Raw genomic sequence first — 23,207 nt, forward strand, 5'->3', positions numbered from 1 at the left:
ATCTGGTGTAAATGGGCTGGTAATATGATTGTTAACCCCAATGCTCCGCTGAGAGAAGCGTCGTCAGGTCAATTTTACGCCAAGGAAACCCTGGGAAAGTATGTGGCTCGACATGGGAGTCTCTGGACTCCTGGTGACTAACAAACATCGACATCGAGAAAGAGGCATTGGAAAGTGGATCAGTGATCGTGAGGCTGATGGGTTCCCAACTCTGGCAAATTCAACTCAAAATATTCGTTGGGTTTGGAGGATTACGTGGATTGGAGGAGGTTAAATCACGCCATAAATGTGAAAGTGGCCAAACTATTCACGAGGACCAAGCTTACAGGCTGAAAACACGGTCAGAATTCAGTTAAGTTAAAAGAGAAACAATTGCTGCCTATCTGCATGTGCGAATTTGGGTTAAATTCATTTCCATTACCATTTTTCTGACGTATAGTTTCACTGAAGAGTACAAAATGTAACTGTTACCAGGTACTGACGATAGGATCTGTCTTGAGCAGTTATCTCGAATGGAAATGTCTTTTTAACTCTGTCTTTTATCCCAACCTCCCATTCCTTTCATCTAAATGCAGCCAGAGAGAATCTGTAAACACTAAAATATTTAATTACTTCATTTGGTACAATTAGAATCACCTTTATTAAATATGTCTATTTACAGTGCATTGAATCTAAATTCAAATGTGACTTTATTAAGACAGAAATGGCCTTGTGGGCACGGAACCCGATTTAAAAAATCATCTCACTCATTCTGTCTTCTGTGAAACCCGCCTTTTCAACTGACCGACTACAATTACAATGCCACCAATAGCATCTTGTCCATAACAGGCTTCTGTACCTTATTTTAGGTGTTTTGTAGCTTTCAATCTGTTATTTAAATTCATTAATTTGCAATTGTTAAGGTAATTTACAGAAAATACAAAGGCATGTTTGTTCATTAGGCCTGACAGTGGCAACGTTTTAACAAGGCATCTGCAAACTCGATTTACTTAAACACAGAGTGCAAATCCCATATAAAGAAATTGATTCGCCATTTAATTCGCAACTTAATTATTAATAGACAAACAAACTTAATTAATGTTGAGTAAAGTGTCAAGATAGTCAAAGAAAGTTTAAAAGTGACAAAACTGATACTTTAAAAAAATCCGCTTGTTCTCTCTATCTGCAGAGAAAATAAAAGTGAAGGCACAGCATTGGTATCTTTGTACAGGGTGCACCATCACGTAGGACTGCAGCAGGAACTCCCACAATCTCCCGACATCCTAGATCTCAGCTATTCATCTATTAGAGTCTTCAGATCAGGAACGTGTTTCAGTTGAAAGTCCAGTAGCATCTGTCCATATGCTTTGCCCTGGAAACATCAATTATTTTTCAATAACATATAAGAACATAACAAATAGGAGCAGGAGTGGGCCATCTGGCCCCTGGAGCCTGCTCCACTATTCAATAAGATCATTGGTGGACTCAGTTCCACTTACCCACCTAATCACCATAAACCTTAATTCTTATACTGTTCAAAAATCTCTTTGCCTTAAAAAACATTCAATGAGGTAGTCTCAGCTGCTTCACCAAGCAGGGAATTTCACAGATTCACAACCCTTTGGGTGAAGTTGTTCCTCAACTCAGTCCTAAATCTGCTCCCCCTAATTTTGAGGCAATGCTCCCTACTTCGTTTCATCCGCCAGTGGAAACCATCTCCCTGCTTCTGTCTTACCATTCCCTTCATAATTTTATATGTTTCTGGAAGATCCCCACTCATTCTTCTACATTCTAGTCTAGGAACCAATCTGCTTTAGAATAGCAGAGATAACAAGGTGTAGAGCTGAATGAACACAGCAGGCCAAGCAGCATCAGAGGAGCAGGAAGGCTGACGTTTCGGGCCGAGACCCTTCTTCAGAAATGGGGGAGGAGAAGGGTGTTCTGAAATAAATAGGGAGAGAGGGGGAGGCGGAGAGAAGATAGATAGAGGAGATGATAGGTGGCGAGGAGACAGACAGGTCAAAGAGGCGGGGATGGAGCCAGTAAAGGTGAGTGTAGGTGTGGAGGTAGGGAGGAGATAGGTCAGTCCAGGGAGGACGGACAGGTCAAGGGGGCGGGATGAGGTTGGTAGGTGGGAGATGGGGGTGGGGCTTAAGGTGGGAGGAGGGGTTAGGTGGGAGGAAGGACAGGTTAGGGAGGCGGGGACAAGCTGGGCTGGTTTTGGGATGCGGTAGGGGGAGGGGAGATTTTGAAGCTTGTGAAGTCCACATTGATACCATTGGGCTGCAGGGTTCCCAAGCGGAATATGAGGTGCTGTTCCTGCAACCTTCAGGTGGCATCGTTGTGGCACTGCAGGAGGCCCAGGATGGACATGTCATCTGAGGAATGGGAGGGGGAGTTGAAATGGTTCGCGACTGGGAGTTGCAGTTGTTTAGTGCGAACCGAGTGTAGGTGTTCTGCAAAGCGGTCCCCAAGCCTCCGCTTGGTTTCCCCGAAGTCGAGGAGGCCACAACAGGAACAGCAGATACAGTATACCACATTAGCAGATGTGCAGGTGAACATCTGCTTGATGTGGAAAGTCTTCTTGGGGCCTGGGATGGGGGTGAGGGGAGAGGTGTAGCACTTTCTGCGGTTGCAGGGAAAAGTGCCGGATGAGGTGGGGCTGGAGGGGAGTGTGGAGCGGACAAGGGAGTCTCCAGAAAGCAGATAAGGGTGGGGAGGGAAAAATGTCTTTGGTGGTGGGATCGGATTGCAGATGGCGGAAGTGTCGGAGGATGATGCGTTGGATCCGGAGGTTGGTGGGATGGTACGTGAGGACGAGGGGGATTCTGTTTTGGTTGTTATTGGGGGGAGGGGGTGTGAGGGATGAGTTGCGGGAAATGCGGGAGACGCGGGAGACACGGTCGAGGGCATTCTCGACCACAGAGGGGGGGAAGTTGCGGTTCTTGAGAAACGAGGACATCTGAGATGTACGGGAGTGGAATGCCTCATCCTGGGAGCAGATGCGGCGGAGGTGAAGGAATTGGGAATAGGGGATGGCATTTTTGCAGGAAGGTGGGTGGGAGGAGGTGTATTCTAGATAGCTGTGGGAGTCGGTGGGCTTGAAATGGATATCGGTTTCCAGGTGGTTGCCAGAGATGGAAACAGAGGGGTCCAGGAGGGAGAGAGAGGTATCAGAGATGGTCCAGGTGAACTTAAGGTTGGGATGGAAGGTGTTGGTGAAGTGGATGAACTGTTCGAACTCCTCGTGGGAACACGAGGCGGCGCCGATACAGTCATCAATGTAATAGAGGAAGAGGTGGGGTTTAGGGCCAGTGTAGCTACGGAAGAGGGATTGTTCCACGTAACAAAGAGGCTGGCATAGCTTGGGCCCATGCGGGTACCCATGGCCACCCCCTTTGTCTGTAGGAAGTGGGAGGAATTGAAAGAGAAGTTATTGAGGGTGAGGACGAGTTCGGCTAAGTGGATGAGGGTGTCAGTGGAGGGGGACAGGTCGGGCCTGCGGGACAGGAAGAAGCGGAGGGCCTTTAGGCCATCTGCATGGGGAATGCAGGTGTATAGGGACTGGACGTCCATGGTAAAGATGAGGTGTTGGGGACCGGGGAATTGGAAGTTTTGGAGGAGGTGGAGGGCGTGGGTGGTGTCACGGACGTAGGTAGGGAGTTCCTGGACCAAGGGGGAGAAAATGGAGTCGAGATAGGTGGAGATAAGTTCGGTGGGGCAGGAGCAGGCAGAGACAATGGGTCGACCAGGGCAGTCAGGTTTGTGGATTTTGGGAAGGAGATAGAAGCGGGCGGTGCGGTGTTGGGGAACGATGAGGTTGGAGGCCGTGGGTGGGAGGTCACCTGAGGCGATGAGGTTGTGGATGGTTTGGGAGATGATAGTTTGGTGGTCAGGGGTGGGGTCATGATCAAGGGGGTGGTAGGAGGAGGTCTCGGCGAGTTGGCGCCTGGCCTCGGCGATGTAGAGGTCAGTGTGCCATACTACAACTGCGCATCCCTTGTCCGTGGGTTTTATGGTGAGGTTAGGGTTGGAGCGGAGGGGGTGGAGGGCTGCACATTCCGTGGGGGAGAGGTTGGAGTGGGTGAGAGGGATGGAGAGGTTGAGGCGATTGATGTCACGACGGCAGTTGGAGAAGAAGAGGTCGAGGGAGGGTAGGAGGCCTTGGGGTGGTGTCCAGGAGGAGGGGGTGTGTTGGAGGCGGGAGAAAGGGTCAGTAGAGGGAGGGTTAGGCTCACGATTAAAGGAGTAAGCGCGGAGGCGGAGGTGGCGGAAAAACTGTTCAACGTGAGTGGTATTCGTTGATGTGTGGGTGGAGGGGGACAAAGGTGAGCCCTTTACTGAGGACTGACCGTTCATCCTCAGTAAGGGGGAGGTCTGGGGGGATGGTGAAGACTCGGCAGGGCTGGGTGCTATTGTCTCCTCTGGAGCTGTTGGCTGTAGAGGCGATGGGCGGAGTTGTGTCGGCGTTGGCGGTGGGTAGAGTTGCGTTGGCGATGGGCGGAGTGGCGTAGGCGGTGGCAGCAGCGGTGTCGGCTGGTGCATCCTCAGCTTCTATGGTGTTGGCCTCGGAAATGGAGGCGGTGGCATCAGCAACGGTGTCGATGGCGTTCGCTGTCCCGGAAGTGGGGAACCCGGCGGCGGCGGATGTGACATCATCCGTAGGTGCTCTGAAAGTGGCCACATGGCTGATGACAGCAGGCACATTGTGGGGAAGGTCCTGGGTAGGGTTGGGGATTTGGGGGGTGGAGGAAGCCCATTTTGGGTGGCAGGCACCAGTAAGTTTACTGTACTTACGGTTTTTAGTGTCCAGTAAAGCTGAGTAGAGTTGTGAGTTCAGGTTGTGGATCCTACGAAGAATAAAAAACAGGAGAGGTCCTTTGCAGGTCTGGGAGAGGGAGGCTCTGAGCTGGGGTAGGCTTGATTGTAGTGCCAGGAGATGCCGGCGCAACGCTGCGAGTGTGTGTTTCAGGAGTCGCAGGGAGAAACGTTTTTGAAGGATCTCAGTGTTCTGAATGTAGACATTGTCGCGGTTGGGGCCAAATTGGGAAGTCCTGAATGTGGACTGTAGTCCATTGGGGATGATCTGGTTCCGTAGGCAGGTACTAAGAAAGGTAATGTGGCTGTAGTACCTGGTTTGCTTCAGGACGTGGTTGAGCAGTTTCAAGGCCGAAGAGATTACGAGAGAGTTGCAGTGGGAGAGAGATCCACTGAGGTTTTTCTGGAGGGAGGAGGGTAACTTCTTCAAGGTAGGCATCCTTAGAAGAGGCTTTGCAGTGGGGTTAAAATTGTTTCAGAGATAGTAGGAACTGCAGATGCTGGAGAATCTGAGATAGCAAGGTGTAGAGCTGGATGATAGAATAGCGTTCAATTAAAATCGTTTAAGAAGGAACATTTAGGAACTAAGGGCTCCAGGATGAGACTATACTGCAGACAGGATTGTAATATTCACGGTGATTGTACAGATCATGGGAGGGGTATTTGCGATACTGACACAGCACCATTTGGAAGGGCATATATTTACCATATCAGTTGTTATCCTTTTAAAAGGGTCGCAGTTCCTGGACTCTGAACTCCCTCACTACCAGTATCCGGGAAGTTCAAACCTTTTATACTTTCTAGCAACTAATTTTGCCAAAACAATTCACATTGCAACAAAGTATTTTAATGATTTGGGTAGGGAAGAAATTGCTTTAAAAATTCTAACAGCAGAGTTGGAATGTGTAAATGCCAAGAGTTACGCGCAAAATCACATTGCAGATGTACCAGGAACCAACTCTTAGCAAATCCTACAACATTAGGTTAGGAAAACCTATTCAAATGTTTAGCTGGTTCTTTGGCAGCTTTCCACGTACCTTCTCTGCAATTAGCAATTCATTTAAAATATCATCTAGTATGATGGATGGTTTGGCGATGAAAAAATGTTATGTGCAAGAGCACTTCTGGATATAAAAAAAATCGTCTAGGGACACATTGTCAAAGCCAGAAGCACAGGCTGAGGTGTAAACTGGTTTTCATACCTGGGGATCACTCCTTAAAGATGCTATGCCTCCTCCACCTAAAGAATTTCTCAGCACAAAATTTAATCCCTGGATACCTGGAAGGTCAAATCTGAGAACAAAGCAAAACATGTCAAAACATATGGAAATCCACCAGTGCTCATGTTCAAAGTATTTCCTGTAAGGTATTGATAACAGAGCTTGTCACCAAACTGGGTGCTCAATTCTACTCATTTGAAGTCATAGGGTGTGCAGAGTATTGTGAAGGTGTCTGACTCAGCTGTAGCTGGCAGATTTCACGTCTGACAATGTAATTCAAATCTCTATCGTCACCAATATCTTCTTCCCCCACATTTGATAAATGAACGTGGTTTTATTTTCAGCAGTTTGTGCCAAAGACACCAAGACTGAATTGACAGTGTAGCCAATAGTCTAAGAGGGCTGGTGAGACTACAATCCACAGACAGCAGTATTCCTACACAGACAACAACAGCTCACTGTACTCAGCTCAAACTGCAATGGAAGGTTTTAAGTAATGCAATCACACATGTTCTTTAAGATACAGTGTAAAAATAGTAATGAGCTAAACTTTCTGTCATTTCACAAAAAAAGGTTTTGCATACATGAAATAAAAGCCAACTCAGTGGCTGTTGGAGATCTGAAATAAAAACAGAAGGTGCTGAAGAAACTCAGCAGGTCTGGCAACATCTGTGGAAAGAGAAACATAATTAATGTTTTGAGTCCAGTGTGACTTTTCTTCAAAACTGAGAACTTAACTCTATTTTTCTCTCTTTACATTTGCTGCCAGACCTGCTCAGTTTCTCCAGCACTTTCTGTTTTTATTTACATTTGTGTATCAACTTCCACAACCTCAGAACACCACAAAGCTCTTTGCATCCAATGAAGTACTGTGATGTAGTTGCTGTTGTAACATAGGAGTTTATAATAACAATAAATTTTCTTATTGCAGCAATTGATAAGTCTATTCTTTGACAGGGAACCTTTCCCTTGGCTCCTTGTTGCGGGTTGTGAATAGTTTTTTTTAAATGAAAACACAGGAGAGCAAACTGACTATGGATTCAGAAGGAAATTTGGAAGGATAATCAAACAATCTACAGATGTGGGGAAGCATCGTGTTTACATTCTGTGAAAACAAGTTTGCACTGACTGAATGAAGTTAGTCTAATTGTTGATACACTTTGTGTTCATTTTCTTATGTACTTTAACTTTCGAGGAGATTAACAAAGCACCCCCGACCACTTGAAAGAAACAAATATCTGGTTCCAATGGGAAATAAACATTGAGTAATGTTCTGAAGAAGAGGAGCTGCACCCAAAATAGTAATGCTTCTTTCTCTCCACAGATGCTACCAGAGCTGCTGAGTTTTCCCAGCAATTTCCGTTTTTGTTAAAATAAGTCTGCTTTATATAAACAGAAAGCAACTGATCGGGAAACAAATGATGCTCTTGCATCTTTGGTACCAGGGCAGATCCTGATCTTTAATAATCTAATTTTATGATAAATATGCCACTGAGATGCTCAATTTAGAATAAGCAAGAATTTGAAATGCATCACTGCAACAATTAATGTTTATTGCCCATCCCTTCTTTCCACAAAAAGAATGGTTGGGTGTCTTTTTGAATTGCTGAAGTGCAAAGATTTGATAGATTGGTGTGGTTTGACTTTAGAGACTAGTTGGTGTGAGGCTAGAGGACATATAGGCCAAACTAGGCAAGGATGCAAAGTTTCCTTCCCTAAACAACAGTTTTATCAGCTAGATTTTAAGTTTGAGCACTTTTTGTGATAATGGCTTTCAAAAAAGAAGGATTGTTAAAAAATTGAATTAAGTTCTCAAACTGACATGCTCAAATTTGGATTCTTCTCAGTTAGTTGTTGGACTTTTAATAGTGTGAACATGTTCTATTATTAAAGTGTCAAGATAACTTATGTTTAAAAGGCCGACCTTCTACACCTTTCATGTAGTATGAATAAGATGGTGCTGCACTGTAGCCGAATGGACTTTAAATTACTCATCTGTTCAGTTTAATTTCTTTAAGTGTTTTTAAAAGCAATTTTTAAACATTTGTGAAACAGTAATATTTCGTGCAATGCTGAACATAATTATGAAACCTTGTGACTGCTGTTTTCTTGGTGATAATGTGATTTTTCTTTCTCAATGTATGTGGTTTTTTAATGAAAGAGCAAGACATTGCAATTAATTTCCGAATGGAGGAAAAAAATGAATTAATGAACATTACCACCACAATAGAACACCCAGCATTGTTCTTTGTTGTCTAAAGCAGGTTTCTGTTCAGGGAGAAGATTATTCAAAATATTATTCATCTTGCTGTAGCTTTTATAAAGCTAAGTTGTTCTATCACCTAACATTTCAGTACAAATCATGGTGATAATATGCTGACAATGACAATGATCTGACTGTAATTTGAGTTTAGTCTAAGACATGCTAGAATTTCAGGCAAAAATCCGCAGGTTGATTGTTTTCTGATGAGTTGAAAAATATTCATTACATTATCAAAATTATTGAAAAGTAGTTTGCAGTCTAGTGTTCATAGCGTCAGAGCCTTGTATGTGCTGACTTACCGAATAACATCTTCACTTTTAAGCTTGAATACATCTGGTAAAGAATGTGATTCTTTTACCAGCTATAGTATTCCAAATCATTTCTGTGGAATAGTATTCTACATTTTCTTGATTTGTTGAGGAAATTTTCAGCAGGACGATTGCATGTAATTTGCTAAACTATTTTTCCAATAAATCCATGTAGTTTTATATAAAATACTGTTAAACGTTTTAATAAATTAGGTTGTAATGCACAAATATTATATTTAGTACAAATGTAACATTTGGTTTGAAAGCCTAGAAATTACATTTTCTACTGGACTCATTGTTCAAAATCAGTTTGAGGTTGGAAAAGGGTTGCAGTAGAATGCCTGTCAAACAGGGACATCAAGATTACTGTGCACATGGTTACTTGACATTTATAACCATTAAGAACAGCTGATGTTAGGATGTCTGAGGTTCAGATCTGGAATTTTCAGTAGAAATCCTGCTTTGACTCAAGTTTGTTAAGCTATAGATTTCCTTATCTTATAAGGATAACAAAACTTTGTGTTCATTCCTTCCATTTCCTTTTCCCACCCACATAAATCTCTCTCCTGTAATCCTCTACTGTGCTTGGAATACAAAACCGTATTTCAGGTTATTTGAATATGAAAGGCCGTCAAAGCTGAATCCAATCCGTTGCAAGATCTGCTTGACTTTCTTTCAATATCTCTATGCCCACTGCAGTAGGTAGGACAGATAGCAACTAAAGATCTAGTTTCACCCCTCCACCCGCTCCTGAATTCTGAAGATGGTTGTAATGTTCAAGTTTTCCTTCAGATCTAATATGATTGCTACCCTGGCTGAGATCGGTACCAATCAAGGACTGAATTTATGAGACTGTAATCTTTTGTGAAGCTGACTGCTGCTAATTACATCAAGTCTCAACTCCAAGGATTTTTTTCATTCCTTCTGTCATTAATGTGCAATGAATTTAGACTATATCCCTGTCTAAAAGACCAACTCCATGTTACATAGGTGCACTAGAGACTTGCAGGAGAAGAATTTCAAAATCTAATGTGGGTGTTGAGGAAAGTGCAGAGTTTGCAGCGATCAAGAGTTAGGAGGTGCCTGTTCAGGAACTCTTTTTCACCAATTCTGCCAAAGTTCACTGGGTCAAGAGACCTGTCTAATTGTAATACTGCTACTAGGTGCCCAAACTATAATGTGCAATGCCTGGTGGAGATTGCTGGTTCAAAACAGGTATGTGCAATCCAAAGGAGAAAATTCAATTTAGTCTCCTTTGTAAAGGCGACTCTAATAAATAAATGTATTTGATACAAAAGCTTAGACCTACTATTCCTTTGGGTGTTTGTGTTACAATCTGAATCTGCCTTACAAATGAATCCCTGGCTACCTGGCATCTGTGACACTGGATATGCAGGAACTATGGCATTCAGAGTCTGTCTTACGAGGCCAGCAGGGGCCTGGGTCCATTTATGATTACATTTTTTGAATCACTGAGTTTGTCTGTTTCTCCTGTTTGTCTGTTTAGGAAGCAGCTGTTCCTTAATTGGTAGATTGAAGACTTTTCCAACAAATATTTTATTTTTGCTTCTGTGACATATTTTCCCATGACTAATTAGAGTAAGGACAATTGCAAAGACAAAGCACATACCTTGTTACCATCCTTGTGTCAGAATCTTCGCTCTGTATTAGGTGTTGGAAATAGATTTCGACAGCCTTGGCAGTCACAGCTTTCCGTAGATAAGGATAATAGAGAGGGTGCCGAGCTATGACTCCTGTTGTATGAAAGCCAATAAAATAAAACTTGCAGTTGATTATAGGTGGCAAGAAACAAATGCTTAGGGGTTACAGATACACTAGATTGACTTTTCAGGATACACATTCTGTCTAACTGTTGTTTTTGCCAATATTCAAAATTGCTTTATTTTCTCACACATTTGCCATAATTTTCCAAGAATTTCTATTTATGGATATTGTAAAGGATCAGGAAAACATAAATCCAAATTCAAAAGCACATTCAGATGCTGGTGGACTACTACTGGCTTTGATTCATAGTCTGACTACTGATTTAGAACAGACTCAGACTGAAAACTGTAGCAAAAATAAATGTAACCATTTTATGCATTTGAGAAGTCAGGTAATTGACGAAGCTGGCAACCATCTGTTATTTGATTGCAGGCATGACAAGTCTGCCACCCAAAATGTACTGTGTTCTGGAAATGAAGGACAATCTGCAGTCTTATAGGCTATATTTGAAAAACAATAATATTTTATATGGATGACATGTTAGTCTTGGGTAATGAAATAATATACTCTCTTAACACTCAGATTACCAGGCTTACATGTAACTTGGTTAGAAATAAAGTATTATTCACCCTACTTTCCCTCACTGTATCGCCCTGCCTCAGCTCTACCATTAGGGAATAGGCCATACTGTGTAATATTACATTTTTCAAATTCTCAATTCAGCCATGTCATGGTTCGAAACTGGATTAAGGGATGAAATGAATTAACACAATTTTGAACAAATGGAAATGAGCCAAATTACCTAAGTAAAAGAAAGTGCATAGGTGCTAAATTTGATGAAAAATATAACACATTGACATAATATACATTCATAGGATAACAATGACACTAGCAAAATGTTCAACGAAGAATGTGTGGATCATCAATTAAAAAAAAGGAAAAAGAAGTGGGAGTAGATGATAGAGCCCCTCAAGCCTGCTCTGCCATTCAATAAATTCAATAAAATTAACTCAACTTCATTTGACAAATGTATTAGTTTTTGAAGATGTAATTTATAATGTTGATAAGGAGGAGCCAGTGGATGTGATATACTTGGGATTTCCAAAAGGCATTTAATAAGGTGCCATACAAAAGATTATTATGCAAGATACAGGTAAATGGAATTGGGGATAATATTAGCATGGATAGTGAATTTGTTATCAATTAGGAAGCAGAAAATATGGCTAAATGGAACATTTACGAGTTGGGAGGGATAACTATTAGACTGCTACAAGGATCCATGCTGGGACCTCAGCTAATTGCAATCTATCTTAATGACTTAGAGAAGAGGCCCAGAATAATGCATCCAAGCTTGTTGATAATACAGAGCTTCATGGGAATGCAATCCATAAGGAGGCCACAAAGAGACAGGCAGATTAAGTGAGTGAGCAGAAAGATGACAGTATAATGTGGTAAACTGTGGGGTTATTCACTTTGGTAACAAGATAAGCAGAATATTTTTAAAAAGCATGAGTTTTGACGTGTTAACGTTTAGATGGACTTGGGTGTATTCATACAAGGTACTTAAAGTCAGCATGAATTGGAACAAAGAATTACGAACACAAATGACATCTTCATCTTGAATGAAAAGAGATTGGAGAATGAGAATAAGGAAGTCTTGCTCAATTATGCAGAGCTCTGGTCAGACCACACCTGGAATGCTATGTATAGTTTTAGTCCCTGTATCCAAGGAAGGATATACTTTTCTTGGATGTGATAAACTGAAGATTCACAAGATTGGGTCCTGGGATAAGAGGCCGAATAACTTGGACATAGACGAATGCTCTCATTGAACCATACATAATTCTGAAGGAGTTTGAGAGGGTAGACTCAGGAGGTTGTTTCCCTGGTTGGGGTTTTTAGAACATGAGGGCACAGCCTCAGAACAAAGGATCAATCATTTAAAATTTCTTTATTCAAAGAGTATATATATTTAGAATTGCCAATCCCACAGTGTTGAGGATATTTAATTGTTGAGCATATTTGAAGCTAAATAAATGGAGTTTTGGTCTCCCATATTTAATGCCAGAGCAGGTTTGATCAGTCATATGATCTACGTCTATTTATGTAACTCTCCCACCCTATCGCTTCCCCCTCCAAAATCTATTACTCTTGATCATGAATTCTATAAGATTCACTATCTTTTGAGTGAGGAAATCTTTCCTCATCTCAGTGCAAATTGCCAGCTCCTTATTCTGAGATTATATCCCGTAGATTTAGATTCTCTGACGAAGGAAAATAGCCTCTCAGGATCTACCCTGACAATTCTGTAAGAACTTTATATAAATGATGAATGAAAAATACAGTTCTAAATATAACAAGTAATTCTGTGAATTCTGACAATTTATGTTCCTTACACTGAACCTCAAGTACATTCATGAAGAGGGATTCAGCATTTTGTATTCATTCAGGTTGCTGAGATGAAAGTTTAGTAAATTGTTTCTTGAATTAATGATTGATGTGGAGTAATCAGGTTCAAAGTTATAAGGAATCAATTTAGACAACTGGAACCTCATGCTTTTGGGATAAATGGCAGTCAAGCATTTTTTTTCCCAGATTCAGGAACCTTCACTGGACTTAGGGATACAATTAAAAGCATTGTTGCTCGCAAGATTAATCTCAATAGGAACTGCTTTTGACCGATTTGTGAAAATAATCCTCCCTCCCAAACAGACAGGAAATGTCACCTTTATTAAAAGTATGCCAGCACAGTTAGTGGCAATGTTTCCCTTAGAGCGCAATCTGAGAACACAGACTGAAAAATTGTCACGTCTCCTTTGTTCTTTTCCAATAGATGTCGACTATTTAAAAACTGGATGTTTCGAAAATGCTGGAAATGCTCAGCAGATTCAGCCACATCTATAGAGAGAGAAACAAAGTTAACATTTAATCAAAATGAGAGAAAAAGATGAAGCGGATTTTAAGCAAACGGGGGCAAGCACAGGGATAGAAGACAAAAAGAGAGGGCTGGAGAAATTAAATAACAAAAGGGAGATGATGGAAGACAAGAGGTAGTGGGGGGGGGGGGGGGGGGCGAGTCGAGGTGAGGCGAAATAAGTAAAGAAACAAAAGATGGGTTTGAAGCAAGTGGGAATGGGAATAACAGAATGTCACTGTCTTAAAAAATGCGGACACTGACTATAATCTGAAATGGCTGAACTTATGCAGAGTCTGGATTCTGGAAAGCTGTTTAAACCTTAAACAAAACACGAAGAGCTGTTTGCCAAGTTTATCTGACTTTAATCTAAACAATGTAGGAACTCGCAGAGGGAAAAGGATAGAAAACTTAAGGGATGGGGAATAGAAGCTTGGGGTCAAACTTGCAGACTAAATGGAGGTATTCCACAAACGATCAACTAGTCTGCATTGATTTTCCAGACTGCATTGTTTGCTCAATTGAAAGGTGTATAAGCAAATCAGTGTTTCAGCTGGAAGGAATGTTTAGGCACTGAAGATTAGGAAGAGTAGCTGTGGGAAAGTTCATATTGCATTTCCTACTCTTGCAGATAAATGTTGTTGGAAGGAGGGAGATTGTTAGGTTTGGCTGAAGAGGGTAGCAGATCCTTGCAGAATGCTGAAAGGGGTCTTAAAAGCTGCTTGTTTCCTTCATTTTTTAGTTGGTGTTTGACAATTGGATTAAACAAATGCAAAGATTATATCTGAATTGCACTTTGGCACATTGGCTCAGTGGTTAGCACTGCTGCCTCACAGTGTCAGGCACCTGGGTTCAATTTCGGACTCAGGTGACTGTCTATGTGGAGTTTGCACATTCTCACTGTGTCTGCATGGGTTTGCTCCAGGTGCTCCGGTTTCCTCCCACAGTCCAAAAATATGCAGGTTAGGTGGATTGGCTATGCTAAATTGCCCATAGTGTCCAGGAAATGTGCAGGCTGGGTGGATAAGCCATGGGAAATGCAGGGTTACAGGGATGGGGTAGGGGGTGGGTCTGGGTGGGTTGCCTTTCGGAGAGTCAATGTGGACCTGATGGGCTGAATGGACTGCTTCTACACTGCAGGGATTCTATAATTCTACATTACAACAGTACTACACTACAAGTACGTAATTGGTTGTGAGCAGCTTTGAGACATCTTGAAGGAACAACAGTATAGAAGCAACAGCTTCTCGGATGGTAGCCTGGTGATTGTTTGCTACTAATAGCAGAAACTGAAGAAGTTGGTCTACAGCATTGTGAATGAAGGTGGGGGGAGAGGAGGTGAGAGTGAGAATTGTCAAGGTTTGAGAACTCATGCAGAATCTATACAACAAAGAATGGGACTGCATTCCTGGTGAGGCTGAGGTTTGGGCACAAGGGTGCAGGAAACATGCAGGAAACTAACATGTTGGAGCTGAAGCATAGATACTCATGTTGGGGCAGGAAGAGAGGTTCAAGGAGGTGACATCCACTGCAGGTCTGCTGCACTCTCGATGTCAAGTTAGAGATGCTAGACAATATTTAACAAAATAAAGACTCTAATAATTAGCCTGAGTTAACAAATTTACTAATGGGTGAGGAGTGCACTTGGCAATTTACACATAACTATCAGTAGTCCATGAGCATTATCTCACTTGTCATGCTTACGGTTTGGCCTCAATAGCACAGGCATGGTTATCAGCAAAACATTATCACCAAGCCACAGTACTGATAATAAATTATATTTTATTTTTAAGTGAAACTTAACAAATATAACTTAGAAAATTGCTTATTGAAAAATAATTATTACAGTTATTTAGATAAAAACTTATCAGAACAGTTGGACTCAGTCATATAAACATTGAATTACCTATATTGACAGTGTTGCCTTTGTCACCACTTCTCGTGTAGGCTAGTTCTTCTAATCGATAATTGCAAGGGCCAGATGGTAAATCTAAAAGTTACAACAATTTAAAGCAAGTATCAAGAGTAAATATGTAATGGAACATTTTAATAATTAAAAAAAAATTGAAATAAAAATCCTATTCATTTTATAACATTTCAGCATGTTGTACAATGTACTCAGAATACCATACAAAAGTATTAGGTTAACAGTAAGCAGACTTAAAGTGCGGTCATGATCTTAGAGATAAACAGCTTTTTAGTTACTCAACGTGAATCCAAAAGTTCCTTTCAACTTGAGAAGAAAACAGCAGGTCACAAGATTACTTTAAAAGGAACTTGTTATATTGCTAATCACTTTAAACTTGATGCATGAAGTTAATTCCGTGTGTATACACGTAATTAAGGACACTGATATGCAAGAAAGCCTATTAATGAATAGGCTGGGGGATTGGTAGATTAGGACAAAGTGTCTATAATATTTACATTCCTTTCTTATGTGTATGTTATTAGATAGCAATCCATTTAGGATTGGCTAGGGTCAATAATTATAAACAATCTGTTGCAATAACAGTAAAGACATCACCTGAAATTTTGGGTGCCCCGAAGAGGTCTGTGCATACTCGAAAACCTATGATATATTTTTTAACATGAATTTAATGGACCATAATTGAGTATGGGGAAAATGTTCAGTGCAAATGTGTAGCGTATACGTGTGGCTTTGCGCAAATTTGTGTGCATGTGATATTCTTATACAAGTAATTTTTAAAGCCATTTTCTTGATTTTGGAGCAACTTCATTATCACTACCATTGCTGTTGAAACTGCAGAGAAAGTCATATTTAAACAAAAAAATCTTCAAGTGAAACAAAGAACCAAAGTTTGAAAAGTGCCAAGCATTATCCTCAGGAGATCTCGATGGGCATTGTGACCGGAGTCACTGTTATGCCAGCAAACGTAGCTGCCAATTTGCACCCAACAGGGACCTATAAATAACCCTGGGATGGATGATCAAATCATTGATTGTTGTCTGTATTGCCTGGCCAGAACATCTGAGAACTTGCTCTTTTCTGAATGATGGGGATGACCAGGGGATTTTTTACATGCACCAGAATAGGAGAAAGGATTTCATCTAAACAAGGATACTTCAATGTTGTACTTCAATGTACATTATAGGCTGAAAAGTAAGTGCTGGGCTGGTGCTTGAACAATCAGGGCTGAATTTTTCCATATGCCAGAGCAATACCCAACAATGCAGGAACATCAAGAACCTTCTCCACTCCGCCAGATATGTGCCAACAGCTTCTCTTTGCTCCCTCACCTTGGTGGTATTTTATCCAGATCAGAGTCAGGAGTATCTGCTGGCGAGCACTTCACTGCCACATCCCTACAGTTGGCCAAGTAGGAAACATCCCACATCAATGGTACTTGGAGGACCACCATAGACTAGGCACCTGCTCAGCCTGAGGCAGGAGAGCAGCCCACGGTGTCAGCAAACAGGGATTTGAATACCACTCACAAACTGACACAGGAACATCGGGAATTTTGTTAGGGGCACTGGCTAACCTAACAAAGACTGTTGGACTGCAAACATGTGGTTGAGGCCCTGTTGCCTCCATCGACAGGCTGGTGGCTGCTATGGAGGTCTAGCAGTCTCAGTCTGATAGACATATGCACAGACCTGCATTCCACTGCTCTAGCTATGAGTACTCACCATGAATGGTAGGATGATAGGGTGACAAGGAACCTTGCCTGGTTCCCTTTCCTCATATGGAGACAGGGTGGTGCCAGTAGGGTAAGGCACCACAGATGGCACCCAGAAGATTCTTCCTGGGACACTCGAGAGATGGCCAGGCCATCCACTTGCACCCTGCCTGCCATTCTAAGCTCTGTGGGAGCTCAAGCCAACTGCCTCTGGACAGGACACACTCAGCAGGACACTCTGGGCCTTCTAGACAAAAACACCCCAGGGTGCGTGACCAAACTCCAAGGACAACAGGCTCCCTACACCCTAATTGCTGAACTTGGCATTGCAGATGTAGTGGGAGGGAATAAAAAGGTAACAACCCTCTGAGGGCACAGGTGACCATCAATGTTTTCACATTTGTAAATGGTATTACATTTTTCACCATCAGCCATAGGTACAAGTCTTTGTCTAGCTGCAACTACAAATTGAAGGTACACAGCTCACCTGTTCTTAGAGCTACACAATGTTCCACGGTCCATGGTGTGAAGTGAGCAACTCCTGCATCCAATGCAGGCAATGGCTAAATCACAGGTGACTGCTACTTTCCAGGTGAACAAATATTGCTATTGCATCACAGCATTACTGGGATTCATTCATTATCCTACTTGGCATGGTCAGGGGTGCTTCAGGCAAGCATTTGGACTGGACACAGTAGTTTAATACCTAAGGTTCACAAAGTATCTATGACTCATGGTGTATTTCAGCTTTAGCGTATGGGTGTCTGTGTAATGGTGTAGAGTTTTGTGGGGTCTCGCACTGTTCAAACTTCCTCACAGAAAGAAACATGTACCCTGCCCACTCTACATGTGTTCACAGACATTTCATTTCCATTCCCATTAGGATCAATGTCACTGTCTTCGTAAACTCCAAATATGAACATTCCTTTCTTGGTAGCCCTCCACTTCAACTCCACAGACTTTGCACGTGCCCAGGTTCTGAACTAATCTATCCAAGTGTACATCTGCCTGCTCTACCATCGCCCCACACTCCTCAACACTGGCAACAAACACCAGCCCCCAGCAATATCAGTAAATATGCCAGGCCTGGTAGAGTGAACTACCTTGGTGTCTGGATTGCTAGTCCATTGTCATATCCTCTATGGTATTATATCTGTCCTAAACAGAAGATGGAAGTCAATTTAATCGCATGTAGACATTTTTCTTCCCTCTCTTTCAGTGAAGTAGACTCTCATTCTTTCTGTAATGTTTATAAGAAAAATATGACTCAATGGCAATTGGGTATTGAGCATAAAAGATTATAAGATGCAATGTGCTAAGTTACAACACATTTTGCTATTGGTCCATTTGAAAATAATTTCAAAGCTCAGTTCATCTAATAACATGGTGACTTGTTTGCAAAAAACTTTCAAATCAAGAGAGCTTTCTAGGAGCATATCTAAATATCCCATTGAGCTGTGCAACATAAATGTCCCTGCCCTAAGGTGAAAATCCCAGTATTACTAGTAAACTTTTCCAGAATGAAGCAATCTTGTTTGGGACAGATGGCAAAGGTTACTGAGCTAACTTTACAGATAAAGCTAAGTCTGTTGTTAATTATTACTGCATGTTTATAAGTTCACTTCCTAACTCTTTTTGAACTTGTTCGATAATGTACTACTCATCTTACAATTAAGCAAAAACACTGTCATTCCAAAAAATGTCATTTTTATATAGTCTAGAAAAATTGAATTCCTTTTAAAAAATCTTTGCAACTATTAATTGTGAAGTTGCACAAAGCTTAGTACTGTAATGAACAGAACTCATCTTCTCGACAGCAATTGTCAGGTAAACTTGCACACTTGGGAAATGGCCCATTCTAACATCAATAATTTGAAATAGTGAATTTGAGCTCCAAATAATTCAGGCATTAAAACTGTAAATACTCATCTGAAGAGTTAACCAGTGGTACTTTTTCCATTCAGATACTGACCAGCTTGCTATGCAAATGTAGAAAGTTTAATTTAACTTCCTGTATTTAGTCTTTGTTCTTTTTGAACAAAAAAAAGTTTGTAAGCTCTTTTTTCCATTTAGATTTAGACTATTGCCTCTAATCTCTTGACCTCATTACAGGCTTTTTGCAATCATCAACATTAGAGCCGAACACAACAGGCCAGCTGTGAGTGACTACATTTGATCATGGGTGGTATCAAGGAGTCCAAGTAAAACTAGAGTCAAGGGGAATTGGGGAAAACTCCTCGCTGGTTGGTGTCATACCTGGCGCAAAGGAAGATGGTTGTAGTTGTTGTAAATTACTCATCTCAGTTCGATAACATTGTTGCAGAGGTTTCTAAGGGGATTGTCCTAGGTTCAATTATTTTCAGCTGCTTTATCAATAGCATTCCTATTATGGTAGAGTCAAAAGTGGGGACATTTGCACTATATTCGGCACCATTCCCGATTCTGCAAGATACTGAAACCGTCCATATCTACATGTAGCAAGAACTGGACAACGTTTAGGTTTAGGCTGATAAGTGACGAGTAATATTCACACACACAAGTGTCACACAATGACCATCTCTCCTTGACGTTCAATACCATTGCTGGATTCCCCATTGTCAACCTCTTGGGGTTACCATTGACAGAAATGGAACTGGACTAGCCATATAAATATAACGGTTACAAGAGCAGGTCTGACGGTGGGAATTCTGCAATGACTAACTTGAATCCTAGCTCCCCAAAGCCTGTCCAACATCTACAAGGCACAAGCCAGGAGAGTGATGGAATACTTCCACTTGCCTGAATGAGTGAAGCTCTAACGACACTCAAGAAGTTTGACGCCATTCAGAAAGCCCTGTTGGTTAGGACTCCTTCAACATCTTCAGCGTTTACTCCTCCGTCAATGAGGCACAATGTACAGCGTGTACAATTTACAAGATGCACGACAGCAATTCACAAGGGCTCTTTCGGCTTTTAAAGCTTCTCCCATCTTCCAATCCTGTGGCCTTTACCAACTAAAATGACAAGGGCAGCAGATACATGGGAAAACCACCACCTTCAACTTCCCCTCCAAGACACACACCATCCTGATTCAGACTATATATCTCTGTTCCTGGGTAAAAATTCTGGAACTCCTTCACTAACAGCAAGTGTACCCACACCACATGGACTGCAGCAGTTCAAGAAGGCAGCTCAGCACCACGTTCTCAAGAGCCATAAAAGCTAGCATAGCTAGTAATAAGCAATTCTGTGAATGAATAAAAATAAACTACATTAACAACCTATTTAAGATACTCAGTACAGCCTATAACATGGTTGATTTACATCTGCTAGAGCTGACACACATTTTTATGCAGACTTCGGCTCTCTGCAAACAATGGAATATGTTTAAGTCTTGCACCATTTTTGAAATACATCGAAGCTTTAGAGGCCTACAGTATCCCTTTGCTTTCTCCATGGCAACCCCTCGACCAATCAAGAGTTGAATTTTCAACCAATTCGTACCCTTTTCTCCTGAAGTAAAATATGCTGTAGTTGTTTGAAATTTGGCTTTCTGTTTTTATCCCAATGAGTACAAAGTGCAAGTTCGGCAACCTGTCCCTTTTCATCAAAAATCTCTTTTCAGCAATACTCATGTTCTGTACTACCAAGAGACCAATTGCTTCTATTTAGGCTCATCCCCAATAGGAAACACGATCTATGTTCAAAGCTTTCATAATTTTAAATAAGCCATCTCTCAGTCTTTTTTTCAAAAGACCCAGCCCGATAACCCTTTCCTTATGTGCATACCCATGAATTTCTAGTATCATAATTGTAAATCTTCTTTGTACTTTCTCCCGTGCTTCCATGCTTTTACAATATAATGGCCAGAACTACAAGTAGTACTGTATGTGTAATCTAACCAGGATTTGATATGTGTTTAATGTAACTTCACTAATGTTCAATTCTATCCCTCTAGAAATATAATCCTAGTGTTTGGTTCTCTTTAATGACTAATCACTGCCATAATTGCTAATCACTGTCACTATCTTTCATGACTGGTGTATTTGTACTCTGCGATGCCTTTGCTCCTCTGCATTTTCCTAGTAATACGTAAGCTCCCGATTCTTCCTACCAAAATATACAACCTCGCATTTATCTGCATTGAACTTCATTTGGCAATTATTTGCTGACAATTCCACCCTCAGGCGACTATCTGTGTGGAGTGTGCACACTCTTCTACATCTGCATGAGCTTCCTCCGGGTGCTCCAGTTTCCTCCCACAGTCCAAAGATGTGTAGGTTCGGTAAACTGTCGATGCTAAATTGCCCTTAGTGTTCAGGGATGTGTACGTTAGGTGAAATAGCCATGTGAAATGCAGGGTTACGAGGACAAAGTTAGCGTGGGGGAGAAGGGGTCTGGGTGGAGTGCTCTTCGAAGAGTCTGTGTGGACTTGAATGGCCTGCTTCTACACGGTAGGGATTCTATGACACAGCAAGCTTATTACTATCCCCTTGTAAGGTGCTGCAGTCCTCCTCAGAATCGGCAATACCCGCCATTTTGGTATCATTTCTGAATTTAGAAATTGTGCTTTAAATGCCAAAGTCTAAATTGTTAATGTAAATTGTAAACAGCAATGATCCTTGTAGAACACAACCTCCTGCCTTTTACTACTCCGTTTTCTATATGTGCAATTACCAAATTGAAATAACTGCAAATTATTCATTTAACTCTCAGCATAAAGAATACATTGTAGCTTTGAAGCCCCAAAACTGGAAAGAATGCATCTGGCAAATTATATATATTTTTTAATATTGTGTTATATGCAAGAAGGATATTAATGCTGGATATCTGAATACTTTCTCCTTTCAAATTAGGTAAAGAATCATAGAGTTACTGCACAGAAATCAGCTACTCAGGGCACCAAGTCAATGCTAGAAATTTTCTATAGTAAGGGGACTAAGGGGAAACCAGTAGATTTTATCCGTTTGTAGAATGCATTTGAAAAGGTGCCACATAAGAGGTTATTACACAAAATTAGAACCCAAGGATTGGAGGCAGTATGCCAGTATGAACTGAGATTGGTTCAAGGACAGAAAATAAAGACCAGGAATAAACAGGATATTGTTAGTTTTACAAGCTATATTTAATAGGGGTCAGCTATTTAAAGTCTATATTAATAACTTGGATGGTGGAATTGAGTATAACTTAGCAAAGTTTGCAGTTGGGACAAAGTTTTATGGGAAAGTACAAGGAGAGAATGATGGAAAGAGGCTGCAGAGGGATACAGGTAGGTTGGGTATGTGGGCAAAAACATGGCCGTTATTGACGCAAAGTGTGAAGTTATCCACCTTGGTAGAAAAAAAAGAGAGTAGTTATTTTAAATAGTGAAAGACTTAGAAATGTGTGCTAATAGACCTGTGTGTCCTTGCACACAAATCGCAGACAGTTAATGTGCATGAACAGCAAGCAATTAGGAAAACAAATGTATAGGACTACATTTCTGCTTCACTATTCAATTGCATTTTTTGGGAGATTATCTTGAATTTGCACACTCTTCTTCTTCTCTTGCTATTTACTGGAATAATCATTCTTTATCTAATCATGAAGTGATTTATTCCATGTGACCATTTAATTTATCCATTCTGGTGAACAAACTAACTTTTCATGTTTCACATCAGAGCTATAATCTCTCATGTCCAATAAAGAGATCCTGATCCAGGTGAACCCCCACCTCATCTTTAACACAGCTTCATATCCTTCCTGTAGTGGACCATACAGTTGGCTGGATGGCTAGTTTGCAATACAGAGTAATGCCAACAGCGTAGTTTCAATTCCCGTACCAGCTGAGGTTACCATGAAGGACTGTCCTTCTCAACTGAAGCGTGATGACCCTCAGGTTAAACCAACGCCAGTCTTCCTTCTCTAATGAGAGAGCAGCCCTATGGTCCAGTCGGACAATGGCAACTTTACCTTTAACGGACCACCAAAATTGCAAATAATTAGCTGTAGTTTAACTAAGGTCTCATACAAATTCAATTTAATCTCATACTTTTCTAATGCATTATTCCGAATATAAAACCAATGAATATTTGCATTTTTTATTGATCTTACCCACTCGTCAGCATACAATTATGTCAAAGTCTTTCGACTCCATTTAAAGCTTATTTTATTTTTCTATTCTTATTTTTATAAAGACTGTTTCTTTTTAGTTTTCCTTAGTTTTAACTGTGCACTGAAATGGGAAAAGAACTGTGTTAAAAACCAAGGATTGGAGAAGGATTGCTAGACTCAGAGCCAGCAGCATGCTGAACCTGCCAGGTGCTTACTTCGGTTGCATTTTCCCGATGTTTAGCTTGCTTGGTAAGATGTGAGTCTGAA

The 23,207-nt window shown here is 41.2% G+C and overlaps 1 protein-coding gene across 1 annotated transcript in view; it reads right to left on the reverse strand.

Annotated features, from left to right (window-relative positions):
- Positions 1–621: 621 nt before the first annotated feature.
- lratb.1 (lecithin retinol acyltransferase b, tandem duplicate 1) overlaps positions 622–23,207 on the reverse strand; it is a 143,515-nt gene continuing 120,929 nt past the window's right edge. The window contains exons 17-20 of the mRNA XM_048595805.1: positions 15,134–15,217; positions 10,219–10,342; positions 6,000–6,090; positions 622–1,351 (exon numbers count right to left, since the gene is read on the reverse strand). Coding sequence (XP_048451762.1) covers positions 1,274–1,351; positions 6,000–6,090; positions 10,219–10,342; positions 15,134–15,217 — 377 coding nt within the window. The 3' untranslated portion in view covers positions 622–1,273. The remainder of the gene's footprint in view (positions 1,352–5,999; positions 6,091–10,218; positions 10,343–15,133; positions 15,218–23,207) is intronic.

This window comes from Rhincodon typus, chromosome 1, assembly GCF_021869965.1.
Source record: "Rhincodon typus isolate 14 chromosome 1, sRhiTyp1.1, whole genome shotgun sequence".
Taxonomy (NCBI): domain Eukaryota; kingdom Metazoa; phylum Chordata; class Chondrichthyes; order Orectolobiformes; family Rhincodontidae; genus Rhincodon; species Rhincodon typus.